At 40.8% G+C, this 18,867-nt stretch overlaps 1 protein-coding gene across 3 annotated transcripts in view; it reads right to left on the bottom strand.

Annotated features, from left to right (window-relative positions):
• The window catches only part of LOC113419714 (uncharacterized), a 91,270-nt gene extending 72,966 nt beyond the window's left edge, over positions 1 to 18,304 (bottom strand). For 2 of the 3 annotated variants that reach the window (XM_087969522.1, XM_087969521.1), the window contains exon 1: positions 16,432 to 18,304. In XM_087969522.1, coding sequence (XP_087825648.1) covers positions 16,734 to 17,741 — 1,008 coding nt within the window. In that variant the 5' untranslated portion in view covers positions 17,742 to 18,304 and the 3' untranslated portion in view covers positions 16,432 to 16,733. The remainder of the gene's footprint in view (positions 1 to 16,431) is intronic. The other variant, XR_015750284.1, reaches the window with a different exon arrangement.
• Positions 18,305 to 18,867: the final 563 nt, after the last annotated feature.

The following is an 18,867-nucleotide window of genomic DNA, read 5'->3' as shown; positions in this document are numbered from 1 at the left end:
CTATGTAGTTTGGGGATATAATAAACCAGGGGTGTCAAACTCACGTCACTGTCACATGACATATTGGGACTTGCCCCCCTTCGCTAAACTGCGTGGGGGCAGGGCCAGCACGTGATGCATCCGGCCTGCGGGCCGCAAGTTTGACACCCCTGTAATAAATAGTTTCTTTACAGATAGTTCTGTACAACAATCTCTGCAGTTTTCATTAGCCTTTATATAAAGACTAGCTTGATACCCATGCTTTGTTACGAAACTATGTGGTTGGGCTTAGTTTTTTGGGAGGAAAATAAGGGGGGGGGGAATTCTGCCTCTGCCTACCAGCATCCATCGGTAGTCATCTGGCTAGCGTCCTGTCAGTATGTGAGAGAGTTGTTCAGTTTGGAAAGTGAAACAGTATTTGCTGTGTGAGCAAGGAGACAGCAAGGAGCCTGGGCGTGGCTTAGCTCAACTGTTCTGTACAAAAGCTGCTTGGTGTTGTGAAATTAAAACTGAAACTCCCCTCCTCTGCTTGTGTTTTGCATTTGGAAGAGATTTCTTTTCAGGTGGGGAGTAGAACTCCTTAGCATCAACGCATGTTAATAATAATAATATAGGAAATACTAATGTTCTGATGGTTATTTCTAAAAATCCTTTCTTAGTGAGCACCTAGAAGCCAAGAGGAACATACGTGCCAAATTTCAAATTTGTAGGCTTTACAGTTCTGGAGATTTTGTGATGATGTGTGAGTGGCATTTCGCTTTATACATATAGATTACTGAATGAATAATTATAATGAACCCTATCTATCAATCTTTAATAATTAAGGCAACATACATTGTTTTAAAAACAGATACAGCTAGTCCTCATTTAATGACTGGTCATTTAGCAACCATATGAATTTTCAACAGTCTGCATTGTAACTGCATTTTACAATGTTTCTTTTGCCAGTTTCCAGTCTTTAGGGTGGGTTTTCTGCAAGAAACACTCATAAAACATAGGTCCCTGTATGTATTTACCTCTGCAAAAAAGTCATAAAATTGGGTCTGGTCATGTCTGGACACACATCTCTCCCCTCCCTCCGCCCCCACAGAATGCTCTAATACAGGGGGTGTCAAATTTGATTTAATTGCGGGCCGCGTCAGGGTTGTGTTTAATCTTGGGGGCCAGGTGGGTGTGGCCAGGATGGGCTGGGCCAGCTCAACTTCACTCGTGTCGGGAGCACCTGTAGTGGCCCGAGTCCTCTGCCAGTGACAACGTAGCTTGTGTGGCTGCAACAGCGGCCTTCTTGAGCTCCGTTTTCGCTGACAGGGGGTTGCAGGAGACTGTCGTAGCCACACAAGTATGTTTTCGCTGCAGAGGCACCACGGGCCAGTCCTTCACTGTTTCCAGGGTAACCCTGTGGGCCAGATAAAAGCACCTCGCAGGACAAATCGGGGCCCTGGGCCTTGAGTTTGACACCCCTACCCTAATAGATTTTGTTGTGTCAATAAGGTGACCCCATAAAATCTGTACTTTGCTCAGTGGAATTCTGTTGAGAAGGGCAGAGTTACAACATGCAAGACCACATCTGGTGCGGACTCCAGACACTGATGTGCCTTTAATTCCGGTGCACCTGCAGAAATCTATCTGAGGGACCTCATCAATCTGTTATCCTTTCCTTTGTGCAATAGAAGCAAGATAAATCCACCGAACCTTTTCTGCACAAATAATTCATTTCGGTCTTAAGGATTAATCCTTTAGCGCAAAGAGCCTGAGACGCTCTCATTGTTTGCAGCTTCGTCATGCTCCTCCTTTGAGAGAGAGCTGTCATTTTGCCAAGGCCCCTTTCATGCCAAAGTGCTGCGTGTTTTTCCATTTATATTTCTAACACTCCTTTCCCACCTTGTGGGATGAGGAATAATGGATCTTGTCGGAATTCTATTTTCTCTTTCTTGCCCTCCGAGAACTGTGGGTTGCTTTTTTCTTTCTTCTATAAAAGAACAAGTCCTTTATTTCATGCTTTTGTTCTGTTGACGCATAGAACGAACAGGGATACTCGCTCGTTTACACTTCCAGGCACCATGCATGGAAAAATTACCCAACTTCTATGAGTTGAGTCCCAAAATAAGAGCCACAGGTTGGGTAAATGTGCACTAAAAACCATGTTGATCCATTCTTTCATGCACGCTTCATTCCCAAACTCTCTTTTTCCCCAGCCAGTTTTTGGTGCCATCAATCAGATTGAAAGACCAACATGGAATAGCACAAGGTTCATATCTTACGAACACTCATGGCCAGGGGTGGGATTCTACCAGTTCGCACCTATTCACTAGAACCGGTTGTTAACATTCTAAGCAGTTCGGAGAACCGGCTGTTAGAAAAAATTATTGGCCTAATCCTGTAAGGAAGGCAGGAAGGAAACATTCTGGGGTTGCTTACAGAAACTGCCTCTTCGTTACCCTTATTACATTCTTGGCAGGACTAGACTTCCTGTCTCTGGAACGTCTCTGGAGTTTTTCCCCCCTCCTTTGCTGGTACTTTACTTGTGTTGAATGACCATTCAAAGTTACAATGTCACTGAAAAAAGTGACTTATGGCCATTTTTCACACTTACAACTGTTACAGCACCCCCACAGTCATGAGGCGCCAGTTGAGGAGATGTGTGCCTCGATGTGAATGATAAAGTTGGCCACGCCCAGCCAATAACATGACCACCAAGCCACACCCACCAACTAAGCCACACCCACAGAACTGGTTGTTAAAAAATTTGAATCCCACCCCTGCTCATGGCCAGCAACCTGGCCTCATTCTCAACAGGACTTCCACGATCCCTTCATAAACCTCTAGGCCTGTGGTGGCGAACCTATGGCATACATGCCATAGGTGGCATGTAGAGCCCTCTCTGTGGGCACGCATGTCATCGCCCCAGCTCAGCTCCATTGTGCATTCACGCACGCCTCGTGCCGGGCAGATGGTCTTCAGGCCTCTGCCATGCATGCACGAGGCATGCGCATGCAGGGCACACATGCATGCACAAGGGGGGAATGTGTGTGTGTGGGTGCACATGCGCAGGGGGCACGCACATTGCATTTTGGGTATGCGCATGTGTACTTTTGGCACTCGGTGCCAAAAAAGTTCATCATCATTGCTCTAGGCTTTACCATGCAAACCTGTAATCTAGCTTCTAGCAGAACCACAAAGACCATTTGGGAATCTATACCAAACATAGGATCTATGGATCACAACAAATAAATTGCCTCTCTGATTTCTAAGGCATACCTTTCTCTTGAGACATCAATCTTCAGCAAAACCTATCTACTGTATCTAGCTGACTTTTAGTAGTGAAGGATAAAGAAGGACAAGGCAGACACTGGGAAAGGATATGGTATCACTCCAATTATTTAAAAATAAATGAAAAAGCAGCTGAAATAGGTATTTATATCAAAGCAGTGGATGAAATATCAGGAGGAATCTGATAACACCTTCAGATTTTTGGCTTCCATAGACTAGCACAGATGTCTTCCTACAATGTTGTTCAAATTTACAGTTTCTTTTAACTTAACCTCATGCTTTCTTTCCTTTAAAAAAAAAGTTTAAACCCAAGGAATGAATCATATTCAGTGAACCTTACTTCCAAGTAAAACTACATTCCAAGTAAAACATATTAATCCTTCTATTCTTTTTTCAGTTACAATTCCTACAGCTTATTGTATATCTAAAAACCAGAATTAAATCTGACTTACTATTAAGCCAAATCTTAAAAATTCTTTTTCTTCTTACAAAAAATCCTATTAAATACCTTTAGAATCTAAAATTAGGTCTGAAAAACGTTCGAAAAAATATTGCCAGAAAGGACAATTTAATATTAAACATTCATCAAATTAAGACATGCGCAATTGAATAAGTAACTTACAAAAAATATTTTCAACTGGAAGCAAGGAGGGTAATAGAAGCTGAAATCTTTCCCCCAAGATCTGGTATCAATTATGAGAGATTTACGCACTTATATAAAACAGGGGCCTATTTGTTTTGAATTAGTGTTGTGATTAAGTTGTCAGAATGGAGCATAAATGCAGAGGTGAACTGATTTGCAAAATGGCATTTTTTATAAATTATGCAAGTATGGTGATAGTGATGGTACAGGCCCTGTCTGGGTTTTTTAAAATGTAATTGCCCAGAGAAATGGATCTTAGAGAAGACTCTGTGGGAGAGAGAGGGAGGTGAAAAAAAGTCAAAATGGTAGCTGTGATTGAAATTCCACCTCTTTTTTTTATGTGCCTCACATGTGCAACATATGTATGAAAGAGGCAAAGCTTCCATTGTGGACTTTCTACAATTCCTCTTCCTATTGTGGATTTCCTTGGTAGCTGAACATAATTTTTGTTATTATGCTGAGGAGAACCAGCTACGTGGATAAGGGAGCCATAGACGATTTAAGAGAAAACCAGAAGCATTCTTTGAAAATAAATGCTGGATTTTGTAGGCCTGCCATGTTGTCTGTACAGCCCAAACAGTAACACTCACAAACAGCATTTTTCACTGCAGTTACAGGCACAGCAAAATGTAAAACAATAATAGTTGGGCTAAAACTCCAAGCTACTTTAATTCCAGCTATATTTTTCTACCTGTGGCTGTGATTCTAACCATAGTCTCCTTTCCCTGAAAATACAGGTGAATAAGATGGTTTTTTAAAAAAAACAACACCAAAAAACTACCAAACTTTACCAATATGAAGACAATTAAGGATAATAAATACTGAAAGAGAAATATGCCACCCACCTATTTTTGTGGCCAACTATATAGGGACTTCCCTCTGGGAACAGCTCCAGAGGGCAGAGAAGAACACAGATGATTAGGGGACTGGAGGCTAAAACTTATAAAGAACGGTTGCTGGAGCTGGGTATGTCTAGTTTGATGAAAAGAAGGACCAGGGGAGACAAGATAGCAGTCTTCCAATATTGAAGGGGCTGCCACAAAGAAGAGGGAGTCAATCTATTCTCCAAAGCACCTGAGGGCAGGACAAGAAGCTTTGGATGGAAACTAATCAAGGAGAGAAGCAACCTAGAACTAAGGAGAAATTTCCGGACAGTTAGAACAATTAATCAGTGGAACAATTTGCCTCCAGAAGTTGTAAATGCTCCAACACTGGAAGTTTTTAAAAAGATCTTGGATAACCATTTGTCTGAAATGGTGTAGGGTTTCCTCCTAAGCTTGGACTGGAAGACCTCCAAGGTCCCTTCCAATTCTGTTATTCTGTTTCTATTTTTCTGTCGTATATCCAAAATATACCGGCATCACTGCACAAGGCCTGGTCCAAGGAAGTATCCTGAGCACAAAAAACCCGAACTCACATCAAATACGTCTATCAAATCAATAACATTTAATACACAGAGCATGTATTGATGGCATTAAAAGGAAAGGCTCATTTATGGACACTGCAAGGCAAATTAGAGCAACAGTCATTGATAGCCGCTAGCAAAGGATCTCACTTCCTGTTCTTAATCCACATACCAAAAATTATACCTTTGTGATCCTTGGCTTACAACCATTCATTTAGTGACCACTCAAAGTTAAAGTTACAGCCACACAGAAAAAAAAGTGATTCATGACCAATCCTCACATTTATGACATTCACAGCATCCCATTGGTTCCAGCGATCAAAATTTGGGAGCTTGGCAACCAGGATGTATTTGTGACAACTGCACTGTCCCAGAGTTATGTCATTGCCATTCGAGAATTTCTTGCTGGTTTCCAACAAGTAAAGTCAATGGGGGAAGCTGGATTTGCTTAATGACTGCGTGATTCACTGAACAACTGCAGTGATTCTCTTAAGAACCTTGGCAAAAAGGGTCATAAAATCCAGCATGATTTAAAATCCAGCCTTGCTTAGCAATGGAAATTGTCCTTGACTGACAATTGTGATTGTCACTCAAGGATAGAGACGAGAAGGCCTGGAAAAAAACTAGAAAAATTGGGGGGGGGAAGTTTTTTTCCATTTTTTTCCAAAGCTATTGGAAAAAAATTGTTTAAAAACCCTGTTTCCCCCCCATTTTTTCATTTTTTCCCCAGGCCTTCCCATCTCTAGTCTCAAAGGACTAATTTTATTATTGAGTACATCTTGGTAGTCAACAGAGAACCATTTCTTTGCCATGAAGGAAACTAAATTACTTGCTTTGGGTAGTAAATTTTGGAGAAAATACAAGTTTCCTCACACATAAAGTAACTTTTGGTGTGACTTGGGAATGGAGGTGAGTGTTACGAAAAATCTTTTAAAATATCCATGGTGTGCAAAATAAACTCTTTGGCAGCATCTTTGAAAGAGGTGAAGAAACATCTCCATGTTACCTGAGCTGCTTTTGTATGGAAGCTTAAAGCTTCCAGATCCCTGTGGTGCTGAGTTGGTGCTTCCCAGAATTGGTTCTGAAATTTCAATATTTAGCATCTTTTTTGAAGCTGAGAGTGATGCGATAAAACCAACTGGTTAGGAAACATTTGTATTTGTTGCACTATTTATTTTGGTTCCAAAATGTTGTATTCTGACCCTCACTGGGCCTTTGAAGAATTCTATCTTTTTATTTATTTATCTATCATGGAGTGTTTTCCCAGGTTGTCCTCTGCATCTCAGAATCTAAATATTAAGAATTCTGGCAACTTTATATTCTATTCTGATAAGCATAAATGTGGTTTTTTTCTTTTTTTTTAATAAAGGTTTTGAGTTCCACACATGGTGTGCCTCTCAACTTATAGATTAAGATCACACAAAACAGCATAAGCATCTACAGATGCAAGCTGTAAAACCTATTAAATGACATCCAGGATGGTCAATGCCGAAAGAGATGAAACATTTTGCTCAGTGAAGTGAGCTAATTCTCGTAAAACAAGTCATTTCGTTGAGAACAGCTCTAATCCACGAGTGGAAACATCAACACTAAATACTATGAATGAAATACAGGAGGAATATTAGAATTCCTTATTATTTTCTAACTGAATTTGTCAAATAACATTTTTTCCAAATAATAAATAATGCTTGAGGTAAATATTTTCTCTAAGTTACCAAAGAGGTTTTAATTTGAGGTCCAAAGGTTTTTGATTGAAAAAAACAATTCATAAGCACAAAGAAAATATTAATAATAAACCAAATGCAATCTAAACAGTTAAACTTGCATTGAATTAGCCTGATTAATTTTATTGCACAAATAAAATTCCATCTTGGATGAATCTTCAGCATCAACCTGTGATTTCTGTAAAATTTGTAAAACTGAAATTAAAACTCTTACGTTGATAATTACATGGATAACTGAGACTCTATTTCCTGATCTAATTCAAAATGTTGATGCTTTCTTTTAAAACAAGGTGATATCTTGACACATAAAGGAAACTCTTTTCCCTTCCTTGGTTATTCCTGAGGAAACCTTCTTGGTTAGGGGACACTGTTTTACTCCCAAGAAAACTCCCCCAGGATTTTCAAGACCATTTCATTCAACCTTTAGTATTCCATTAAGTTTTCATGACTTGACTTCCATACCGTTTTATAACTGTTTTGCCTTAATACATATAAAGGATATTAAAATCCTTTATATGTATATGTATAAAATTATTATTTGAAAATAATAATAATAAATATTTAAATATGATTTTGCATCTTAAGAACATATTTTATGCTATGTTTTAGGGGGTGTTTTCCACACCAAAATCCTGAGTGAAAAACATGTGCATGTAGACACCCTAATAACCCTATTTCAAAAACCAATAATTTGATATGTGAAATATTTATTTATTTATTTGATTTGTCAATTGCTTACAAGATAATAGGTATAAATATAAACATGAGTAAGAATACAGGAAATAGGTACGAATAAATGGGGACAATAGGACAGGGACGGGAGGCACGATGGTGCACTTATGCACACCCCTTACAGACCTCTTAGGAATGGGGTGAGGCTATACAACATTCAGAGACTATATAACGTTGCAGATTTAATAATGAAACTATTTGCCTCTAACAAATATGTAAGATTTATGTAAGACTTCCCTTTGAACGTACTTCCTGCCCCATTTTCTCATAATCTACATTTGTCTCATAACCTACAACAATAATCCTAAATACAAAGGAAGTACAGGTAGTCCTTGACTTATGACCACAATTAGGACTAGATATTTCATTGCTAAGTAAGGTGGCTGTTAAGCGAGTTGACCCAATATTCTAACTTTTGCCATGGTTGTTAAGTGAATCACTGCAGTTGTGAAGTGAATCACACTGTTATTAATCCAATCCAGTTTCTTCCCATTAATGTTGCTTGTCAGAAGACAGCTGGGAAGGTGGCAAATGGTGATCACATGACCTCGGAATGCTGTAATCATTGTAATGTCAAATGCCCCCAAATTGGTCAAGTAACCATGGAGATCCTGCAATAGTCATAGAGGCGAGGACTGGTCATACGTTATTTTTTTTTCAGTGCCATGTAATTTTGAACGTTGGTTAACTGATTGCTTTTAAGTCAAAGACTTACCTGTGTTCCTTAAAAAAAATCACTATAATGACCACAGATTAAAACACAACTTCTAGGCAAGTTTTAGTGGGAAGACTGCAATTTTATGTACATTGATTTGATTCTTGTAATAACCAATAGTCCATGAAAGAATAGTCGATGAAAGACCAGAAGGTCCACCCTATCTGGATTAGGATTTGAGACTGCAGTGTGCTTTGACCTAGAGAAAGACCATCGGGATTGCCACCACTAAAGTCACCTTTGAGGAAATAAAAAATATGTCCTTCATGACATTACCGAGTAATGGTAGAATGATTCCAGATGTTCTTGGAATATAATGCTGATTCCAAAATACAAAACAACAATAACAACTAGCATTAAGATTCAACTTGGACTATTGTATAGATGTTCCTCAACTGACATCCATAACTGAGTCTCGAATTATAGTCATAATCGCCACAATGGCCATTAAGCAGGTCACCATTTAACTGGACCCAATTTCACAACATTTTAGGCAATGTTGGTTAAGTAAATATGGTGGTCAGAAATCAATTTTACCCAATGGGCTTTTTTTTTTAACAAGAAACCAGAAGTGAATTCTGGAAGTCATCAAAAAAAAACTTGAAAATCATGGTCAAGTGACCACAAGATGCTGCCAACCATTGTAAAGGTGATGCAGTTGTGAAGTGCCAAAAATGCAATCATATGACTGTGAATGTGTGTGTGCGCGCACAAGCGTGTCTGTGCAGTTGTTGTAACTTCAAAACCGATTCGTAAGTAGCTTTTTGGATAATTTCATAATTTCAAATGGTCACTAAGCAGGTCATAAACCACCAGTCTGGAGACATGGGTTCAAAGCCCTCACAGAGTTCCCTGGGAGTCTCTGAGCCAATCATGCTCCCTTAGACCTACTTCAACAGATGGGATAAAATTAGAAGAAATCCCTAATGGATATCTTCTTGAACTCTCTAGGAGACATACTTACAATAATTATCCAAAGCAAAATAAATAATAGCTTAAATAATACAAGAATATAAAGTGTTGTATTTCTTAGTTTACATTTGTTTATAACTTGAAATGTTACTTATCTTACAAAACACTGAATCACAAATTTATCAGTATTACAGTATTTGCCATATTATTAGCTAACAATGCTATGAAGAAGAGATGGTAATTCAGTAGCCTAACTTACAATCAATATATTTACATATATCATGCATATATAGTTTGTGAATGTTCTATTATAGATTCTTAAATTGACCACTGAATAATAATTAAAAAAAAGAATTATGGCAATCTAGGGGAATGGAAAAAATAATGGAATTAGTTTATCCATTTCTGAGGGTGTCCACGGAACAGGGATTTGTCAAAAATGTCAAGATGGCAGCTGTGATTTGTCCATCAAGCTGAACCACTGTTTTTAAATTTTAACTTGGCTTTTCTCCTTCTCTTTAATTCACTGAAAAGCCGAAAAGCAGAAATGTGATGATTTACAATTATGCACAAAACATAAAAGTATAATTGTTGGAAAGGTAACAAAAGCAGAACATCTTATATAGCTCAAGCAAACCAGGATGAAGTCACATATCTTTATCCTTGTAACATCATTATAAATCTATTTTGAACTAGGATCCCCACACACGTAACTTTCCTAAGAAATGACCAGTGTTGCAAAACCCTCATCTGTCAAAATAAGGTTTCTGATGTGTCCTTTCACCAATGCATACCTGAATGATACCTTGCAAACACACTTACACACTGAACACCCCCCTCTTGGCTGAAAGAGGCCCCTCCTTCTTTAGAAAGAGGCCTTCAGGGCAGCTGAACAGAAAGGACTACCTCAATTAAATTTGACAGAAAGCTTGCAAGAAAACGGCACGGAACTAAAAAAAAATAAGAAGTCAAATGAGAATAAACGGAGCTCAGAAAGTGAACCTAAACATTCTCAAATGCCATGAGGAGAGGGGGAACTCCTCTTAGTGCAGGACAGAAAGAAGGGGGGGCAGGTCAGAAAAGGGGGGAAAATATAAAAGGGAAGAGGACACAAAATAAAAACTGGTGAAATGTTAAATCTTTCTGATCCTCAAATAACTCTAAACTCTTTCTGAACCGACAGAGTATGAAATCACTATTTGCATCTTTAGGAGCTTTGACAATTTGTTTTAGCAGTAGCCTATTTTTCGTAGTGTGGGAGAAAGTCTGTAGTCTCTTGGTCAGAAAAGCAACCAAGATTTTGGAAGATCCGAGTCAGAAATGGCAGGAACCCTGAGTGACATTAATGTGTGAACTGCCGACGCAACTTCTGGGTCTGAATACACAGCCAAAGGTAATGATCATCTGAGGGCTTTGCACACTCATCCTGGATAGTCCACTCGTGGAGGCCAAGGCAAAGGGCCTGCTGTGAGGTGAGATGAAGTATCTGTAACCATCCAGCAATTACACCACTGTGGAAGTTCTTAGCAGGAGCTACAAATGGTGGAAATTCATCGGTGCCTTTTTTGTATTACTAATTGGTGAAAGTTTGGCTTCCACAAGTGTGCTGATACAATGGTCCAAAAAACAAAAAACAACAAAACCAAGATGGCACCCAAGACGATGGTATCTATGCCTCTTTGTTATGGTGTGCCCTGAAGCTTAATTCTTTTTGCTTGAAAATTCCCAGGACTTAATCTTAAATGTTGTTTTGTGTTTTACTGGACTGGACCATGAATCAATCAATCAAACAATTGTTGCATCTTTCTGGACTGTTAATTTCAACACTATGGTACTTATTTAAAAAATTAGGTTGCTATGAAACCACTCTTTCTGGGCTGCTTAAATCCCAGGAGCTATGACCATCCTAACTAGCAAACCACAGGGTGAAAGGATTAAAAAAAGAAAGAAGGAAGGAAGGAAGGAAGGAAGGAAGGAAGGAAGGAAGGAAGGAAGGAAGGAAGGAAGGAAAGAAAGAAAGAAAGAAAGAAAGAAAGAAAGAAAGAAAGAAAGAAAGAAAGAAAGAAAGAAAGAAAGAAAGAAAGAAAGAAAAGGCACTGCTTTAACCACATTTTGAAATCACCCAGGAGAGGCCCATTTCTCCACCAGCTCTGGAATCCAGTTTCCCGTTGCTGATGCATCTGGGCTCCCTTGTTACCTTACTGCACCTCAGTGTGGCTGGCCTGCCCCACGCAGCACACCACATCGTACCCCAGGGTTGTCGAGACGAGACGCCCCGTTTTGCTGTTCTGAAGGCCGGCAATGAAACAGCTGCAGCGTGCCAGGACAAGAAGCATCCGCCGAGTTGCCTTGGCAATGCCCCAGACGCTGCTTGCAGACTCTTTCAAGCCCACAGGAGGAGGAGGGGTGGGGGACAAAACATGGCTGTCCTTCAGGCCTGGAAACATTTGCAACCCCTCCCTTCACGTCCCTTTCCTCGTCTCTCCGTGCCTCATCTCTCTTTATGCAGCTTTGGTTAATGGCCACTCCTAAATCTCTTCGATTGTACCAACAAGGCAAAAATACTTAAAAGCAAAAGAGTCCCACTTGGGAGCCCAAATGAGGAACTATTCCTCTTAGTTTGACTCTTTTCTTCCTAATGCTTCTTTATATGCAACATCAACTATGCATCCACAGGCAGATATATTTATTTGAGGTTGATTTTCCTTGATCATGATGGATCTGAATAGTTAATCCACGAAAAACTGGCTACTGAGGTGTAAACGAGAACACGCAGACATGGTTAACTATATGGTAACTCCATTTCCTTTCTCTGATTTGTCTATTGTTTAATATAAGAAGCAGGTTTTACAGTTGTCAATCTACAGATGGTGTTTGGCTTTATGCGTGGTTTTTTTAAAAAAATTAAACAAGAAATATCTGCCTAAAATCCTTTGGGTTGTGGGCTTTATAAATGCAGTCATAAAATAAATAAGCATATAAATATATCAATAATGAAGCCTCATGCTTGCAATAGGCCCCTTTTAGGCTCCTAGAAGGAAACAGAACAAAAATTTCCCAAATAAAATTATTATGCCATTATTTTCTGCAGCAAAGCTCACAACATATTGCCATTTAAACAATTAAACCACCATTGTACATCTAAGGCAATGCTGCACGATCTGCCTTAAAACTGCATCACGTGACTAAGAACCAACCACGATACTGATTTATACAAAACCAAAATGGTTGGTAAATGGAAGCAAAGCCACTGGGGTCCTTTCTTCATACAGAGATGCAGAGGTAATTTTTGAAATAAATGGCGACATAATAGTTCTGAGCCTTCTTTTGGGTGCCCACTGAACAATTTGGAGGGATATGATTGTATTTTGGAAAACTGTCAAGGATTAGACAAAGCAGCGTCAATCCTTGATATGTCCTTTGGAAGAATATCCCAAAAGGACAGGCTGACTTTCTAGATGGTTAAAAATCCACGGTCCAAAGGTTTCCTCATGGTCTTTCTTCTAGTTTTAACCAAGTCCGACCAGCTTAGTTTCTTAAAGTCAGCCAAGGTAGCTAAGAACCTTTCCCTTATAATGGCCAGCTATTTTATAAAAGCTACAGAAGGACAGAAACCTGGATTTCTCTGTGATATGCTCAAAATACCAGCAGGCACACTGCTAAGCAAACCAAATCAATAATTTCCAACCCAAGCCTAAACAGACTAAGATTAATGTAATTTATTCCTACATTGACATGTAATGAACAGAACCGTTAATATCTTGTTCTTTTACTATTGCAGTTTCTACTTTACTTTCAAAAGCTAATTCATTAAGCTGAGATGTGCTTGCTGTATCACAAACTGATGTGAATTTGTGTTCGAGATGCTGTGAATTTGTGCAAGATCCGGAGCATTTCTCAGGCCAGCGATTCAACCGTTCAACCTTCTTGCTTTTATTATTTGTAGACCAGCGATAACTTTATAAATACCCACAACAGAGCAAACCCCTGGTTTATAGTTAGACAAGGATCTCTTTATCATTCTAATCATTCTGCAAACATTGTACCCGGATGCCATGCACACAATGAAAGCTCATCGATAAAAATAACACATGCTTCCCATTTTCTCTTTGGATTTACCCTAAGTAGACTTGGGATAGAGTACCAAACTGTTCTGTCAAGCAATGAATACAATCGAATCAGATTTGTGCCTCCTGATGATCAATTCCCTTTTCACACTGATCACATAAGACTGGGAGAAAAAATCCCATAAATTCTTTGTCTGACAGCAAGAAATCGTTCAGACAGACTTTTTCAACCTGGGAACACATATTCCATTTTGCATTTCTTAAACACAAGATATAAGATCTGTCCCATTCATAGGCATCCATTATAAGCTAGCGTGACATGACACACATTCAGTTGTCATTGCAAAAGTTTATATAGTTCTCATGATGTGATGTCATTCCACCTCACCCCCAGATATCTACGGATTAATGACAATGCAAGGTGATCCAATGATTCCTCAAGGAACACTTGGGGAAAACCATTTTTCAAAATTATTCTTTTAATGCAGTTTAGTAGGACATGAAAACCCAGATTTCAAAGCTTAATACTGCTGAGAATGTGCATCATGTATAATTATTTTGTATGGCATATGCTTTTGCTAATAATAATTAAAATGCATTCTTCAAGAAATTCTACAGAAAAAAATATTGTTAATGAAGAGCACTGTTTTAAAGAATTTTCCCTTACTTTCAATCTTATAGCTCACGGGGAGTAACTAATTTATTTTAGCCTAATTGTGGACAGTTTCCTGGGTTTCCCCTTTCTGAGAAATGCTTTGGCTGCATGCATTGCTCTATTTTGTGTGCCTGACTGTCCCTGTGTATATGTGTTCGTGTGTCTATATTTTCGCTAAAAGAAAAGAAGAAAAGAATGGGCTGATGATTAAAAAAATTTTTTTTAAAAAAAAACTCAATTTCTTAATTTGGGAAAAGAAGGCAGTCAAAGCTGTGTTGCATTTTATTTAATAAAAAGTATGATTTTCCTAATAATTGCAAAAAGACAACTTGTCTCCATTGACACTACAATTTGTGTGATATGATCAGTTTAGAATTTATTTTCTTATATTGTTTGATGCTCTTTGAAGGTACCTTGTTCCTTCCTACGAGGAACTGAATTACATGTATGGAACAATTCTAGGCACACGCATACCAGAGAGATATTCAACCATGTACATCTTGAGAACAGGACATGCAATTCCCAATAATTGTTCAAGGAGTTTTTTTTTTTTTAAAGAAAGCCTTTTTCAAACCCAAAGTCCTGTTGATCAGCTGATCAAAAGGAGAAATGAGCAACTGAATACAGATCCTCCTTTAAGATAAATTGATGAAGAAGAGTTGAGCCTAAAAAAATCAATCAAATATATGTTGTAATATATTTTGTACTGGTCATTTGATTATGGTGTTATGAACGAATAAAAAATGTATTTATTTTAACTGGCAAGTAATACAGGGAGCCTTCCTGTGTTTGTAGGCCTCGTTATGCCTAGTACCTTTTTCTCACAGAATTCTTTCTTCCACATTGCCCAAAAGGACAACTTCTGAAATACTGGCAGGTTTTCATCAAGGAAACAGGTTTTGTATTCAATGTATTTCCTTGCCAAACCACTGTAAAGGACAAAGCCATTTGCAAGGCAGTGCAGAGCTCCTGAAACAGTTGTACCTAAGCCTAAATCTCACAAAATTATACAGCTAAAAATTACACACACACACACACACACATATATATACACACACAAATACATATATGTAATAAAATATAATGGATGGATAGACAGACAGACAGGCAGTCAAGCAGACTGATGGATACTATATCCTAATTTGTGACTGTAATTTTTCTTATTTTAAATTTATGTAGGATTCAGTTCCTAAAATATATATATGCAGGCTTAATTTCTTAACATTTCAATAGTTTTGAATGAACTGAGACAGTATGCTTCATAGCTGCTGGAAACTTCAATTTTTATACTAAAAAAATCCTAGTTTTCTTTTCCACAGCTTTTACAAATGCATAGCATACACTTCATTATATTTCTTGCCAAATCTAGTCTTACCCCAAAATTAAAAGATTGATTGAAAGGACTGGTCTAATTATTCTTTAAAATATCCTCAAACAAAATATTTACTATCACAAACAACAGGAACTGTACTATTCCAAATATTGAACAAACAGCAATAAGTTTTTAGATATTCAGACATTAGCAATGCATCCCATTTTTTATAATTTAAATATGATGATACAACAAAGAACTAAAAAGTCAGCAAGATTAAAGAATACGTAAACTTTTAGCACCTTTTATTTCAAGAGGATGTATTGTCTTGATGCCCAGCTAACAATAATGACTAGCAAAAAATATCCTACGCACATCAGCTGTGATTTCAATTTTAGATACTACTGAAAGAATACAGAGTTACTACAAACTATCACCCCGTCACACATCCAGGGTTTAAAGCAATCTCTGCATAAAGTAGTTTTTAACTAGATACCTTCTATTCCTTTACAATTTAATATTTTTGAATTTCTGAAGTTAAATTTAGTAAATGCAAAAACAGTTGCATCGGTCATTAAAAAAAACCTCGTTTCACCAGACGGAAATATTTGATGTGCCAAGCTAAAAAAAAAACCTGTGTGCATCAATTAATGATTTTTTTTCATTCTGTCTCTATATTTATATATTAGTTATGCCTTGTTTTGCACATACTACACTCACTTGCACTTTTTAAAAAAGCTTAAATGCTTTTTAGTAATGATCACATCCATCCTCTTTCATTCACTAATAATGTGGCACACAGAAGTATGTGTGATTGCCCTTCTCAAGGAAAGGTGATTGTCATGAAATTATATTCCCCAAAAGAAAAGAAAAACAGAACTGAATGAAATTATCCTTTCTATTGCAAAGTCTATATTTGCATTTTATTCTTAAAAACAGAAGGAAAGCTCCGATGTGTGAAAAGTAAGTTCTCTATTGCAGCCATCGCGAGCTGCACAATTCCATGCAGTTTCCTACCTGGGCAAAGAGATCCATTTGCTAAAGCCCTTTCTTCAGCAATTCTCCAGCGCATTTATACACCAGGGGAATCAGAGGAGAGGATGGTGGCAAAACAAAATAAAATAAAATTTAAAAGAGGAAATCAGCAAGAGCCTCAAGAACGAAACCGTGTTGTTGACCTTTGCGGCGTTTTCATAAATTGAAAGCTGGCTGGTTTGAAGCAAGGTTGGCACAAGGATGTACCCGATGCTGAGAATAAAGAGCCAACCCCGTTGCCTTTTTTCTATTGGGGGGGGAATATTGGGGAGGGTTACTCTCCCTCAAGATCCCCAAAGGAAATCTATAGATCTCCTTTCTATTTGTCGAAACTTCCTTTTCAGGCTCGGAAAGGCTCTTCGGCTGCTCCGCTCTCTCGGCGGGCATCGTCCTCGGGGAGAAAAAAGGCTACCCAAACTCAACCAGAAGCGCTCAAGGGGAAAGAAACCAAGGCTTACCCAGGAGGAAGCAGCTTTCAGCCGCGAAGGGGCCGCCCGCCCGTCTTGCTCGTCCGCGGTCTCCGGCGAAAAGCAGGGGCGGGAAGAGCGGCCGCGATCGCGCCGGCGTTCTGCAAACGGACGCAGGCCTGGGAGAGCAGGCAGGCAGTGCTGACCCAGCAGGACTGTGCAAAGCCTCTTCAGCCCCCTGCCACCTCTTGCCCACCGCTGCCCACTCCGCCCCCGCCCCCCAGACACCCGGCTGCCAGCTCCCGGCAATAACAATAGGCGAGGCAGAGCGGGCTGGCATGAGAGAGAGAGAGAGAGGGAGAGCCAGAGGAGAAAGGGAAAGGCGAGGGAAGCGTGCGTTAAGCTTGTCTGGCAGTTAACAAGTCTTGAATGAAGAATGTTAGCAAACAGACAAACAGCATGTCTGATGCATGCTAATATCCTCCGAGTCACCAACCAGTGACAGTTTGAATAATGCAAGGGGGGAGGAGAGAGAGAGAGAGAGAGAATGAAAGGAGAAAGAAAAGGGTAAAAGAAAGAAGGAAAGAGGGAAGAAAAGAACGAAAGGAAGAAAAGAGGGAAGGGAGGGAGGAGGGAAGGAAAGAAGGAAGGAAAGAACAAAAAGGAGGAAAGAAAGAGGGAAGGAAAGGAAAGAAAGAAGGAAAGAACGAAAGGGAGGAAAGAAAGAGGGAAGGCAGAGAGGAGGGAAGGAAAGAACGAAAGGGAGGAAAGAAAGAGGGAAGGCAGAGAGGAGGGAAGGAAGGAAAGAATGAAAGGAAAGAAAGAAAGAGGGAAGGAATGCCCCTTCTTTATGCAATGCCTGCAGAAACTTTTCCCTACGCCCATTTTGCTGGACAAAATGGAATCGCTGCCTAGCTTAGACCAACTCCGGGAGGGCTTCACCCGGCAGGCTCCTGTGCCCGCTCCTTCCACACACCCACACCCACACGCCCTCTATTCTTTCTAGAAGGGGCACCTGCCCTCCCCAACCTTCAGCTGCAACACCCCCGAGGGGCCGGCAAGCGAGGGGTGGGAGGAGAGAAACAGGCAGGCAAGCCCCGGGCCAAGCGATGCGAAGGGAGGGCGCCGGAGACCTTCTCCGCACTCCCCCGTTTGCCCCGAAAACCTAGCCGGCTCCCGGCTTCGGCGCCCGAGGAGTCGTCCGGCTCCGTGTGGTGTTTGTTTGGACCTTACGCTGCACGGCCTACACGTGAACCCCGCTCCGGGCGGGGCCGAAAGAGCCAGCGGGGGGACTGGGACGGGCTTTAAGGGCGTCCACGGCCGCGGGCCGCGGAGGGGAAGCGCCGGCAAAACCCTCCTTCCCGGAAGGGCAGCCCAAATATCAGGCCGGCGGGAGAGTCACGGAGCCCCCAAGCTATTCCAAGCCGTCCGGCGAGGACCGCTCGATAAGCGGCTGGTGAAGAGCAGCTACCCGCACGGCCCCGGCCCCGAGCTGCCGCAGCCGAAGGTTGGAGCCGTGGATGAACCAGGCCTCCTCCTCCTCCGACGCACGCACGCACGCACCTCCTCCTGGCTTGCACGCAGGCACACACACGCACACTCCCCCCGCGCGGTCCCGATAGGCGTGCAACAAGACGCGCCCCCACGCCCGTGCCCTCCGGTCAAGGGTGGACGTTGGAGGGACGCAGTTTATGCTCCTTGGCCTCCCGCGATTGGCACTGCAGCTCCTTGTGCGGGCGGAGCGGCCGTGCCAGCGCGGGAGGGGAAGGCAGGCGCTTTCCACACGTGCGCGCTCCCGTGCGCGGGAGCCAGATGTAGAGAGAGGCGAGCGCGGACGGGGAGATGGGGGGGGGACAGTCGGATTCCGCTTTCGACACGGCATCGCCTCTTCCTTCGGGGGCAGCGAGGAGGCCCGCCTTGCACACAAAGACCCGCCGGCTTGGCACCCGGCGGGAGGGGCGGCGAGGTGGCATCCCCGTCGGAAACTCAGCCCGAGGGGGTGGGGGGCGCT

Source organism: Notechis scutatus, chromosome 6, assembly GCF_049901735.1.
Source record: "Notechis scutatus isolate UNSWTSFEM ecotype Mainland chromosome 6, rNotScu1.2, whole genome shotgun sequence".
Taxonomy (NCBI): domain Eukaryota; kingdom Metazoa; phylum Chordata; class Lepidosauria; order Squamata; family Elapidae; genus Notechis; species Notechis scutatus.
This window is presented reverse-complemented; position numbering and strand designations above follow the sequence as displayed.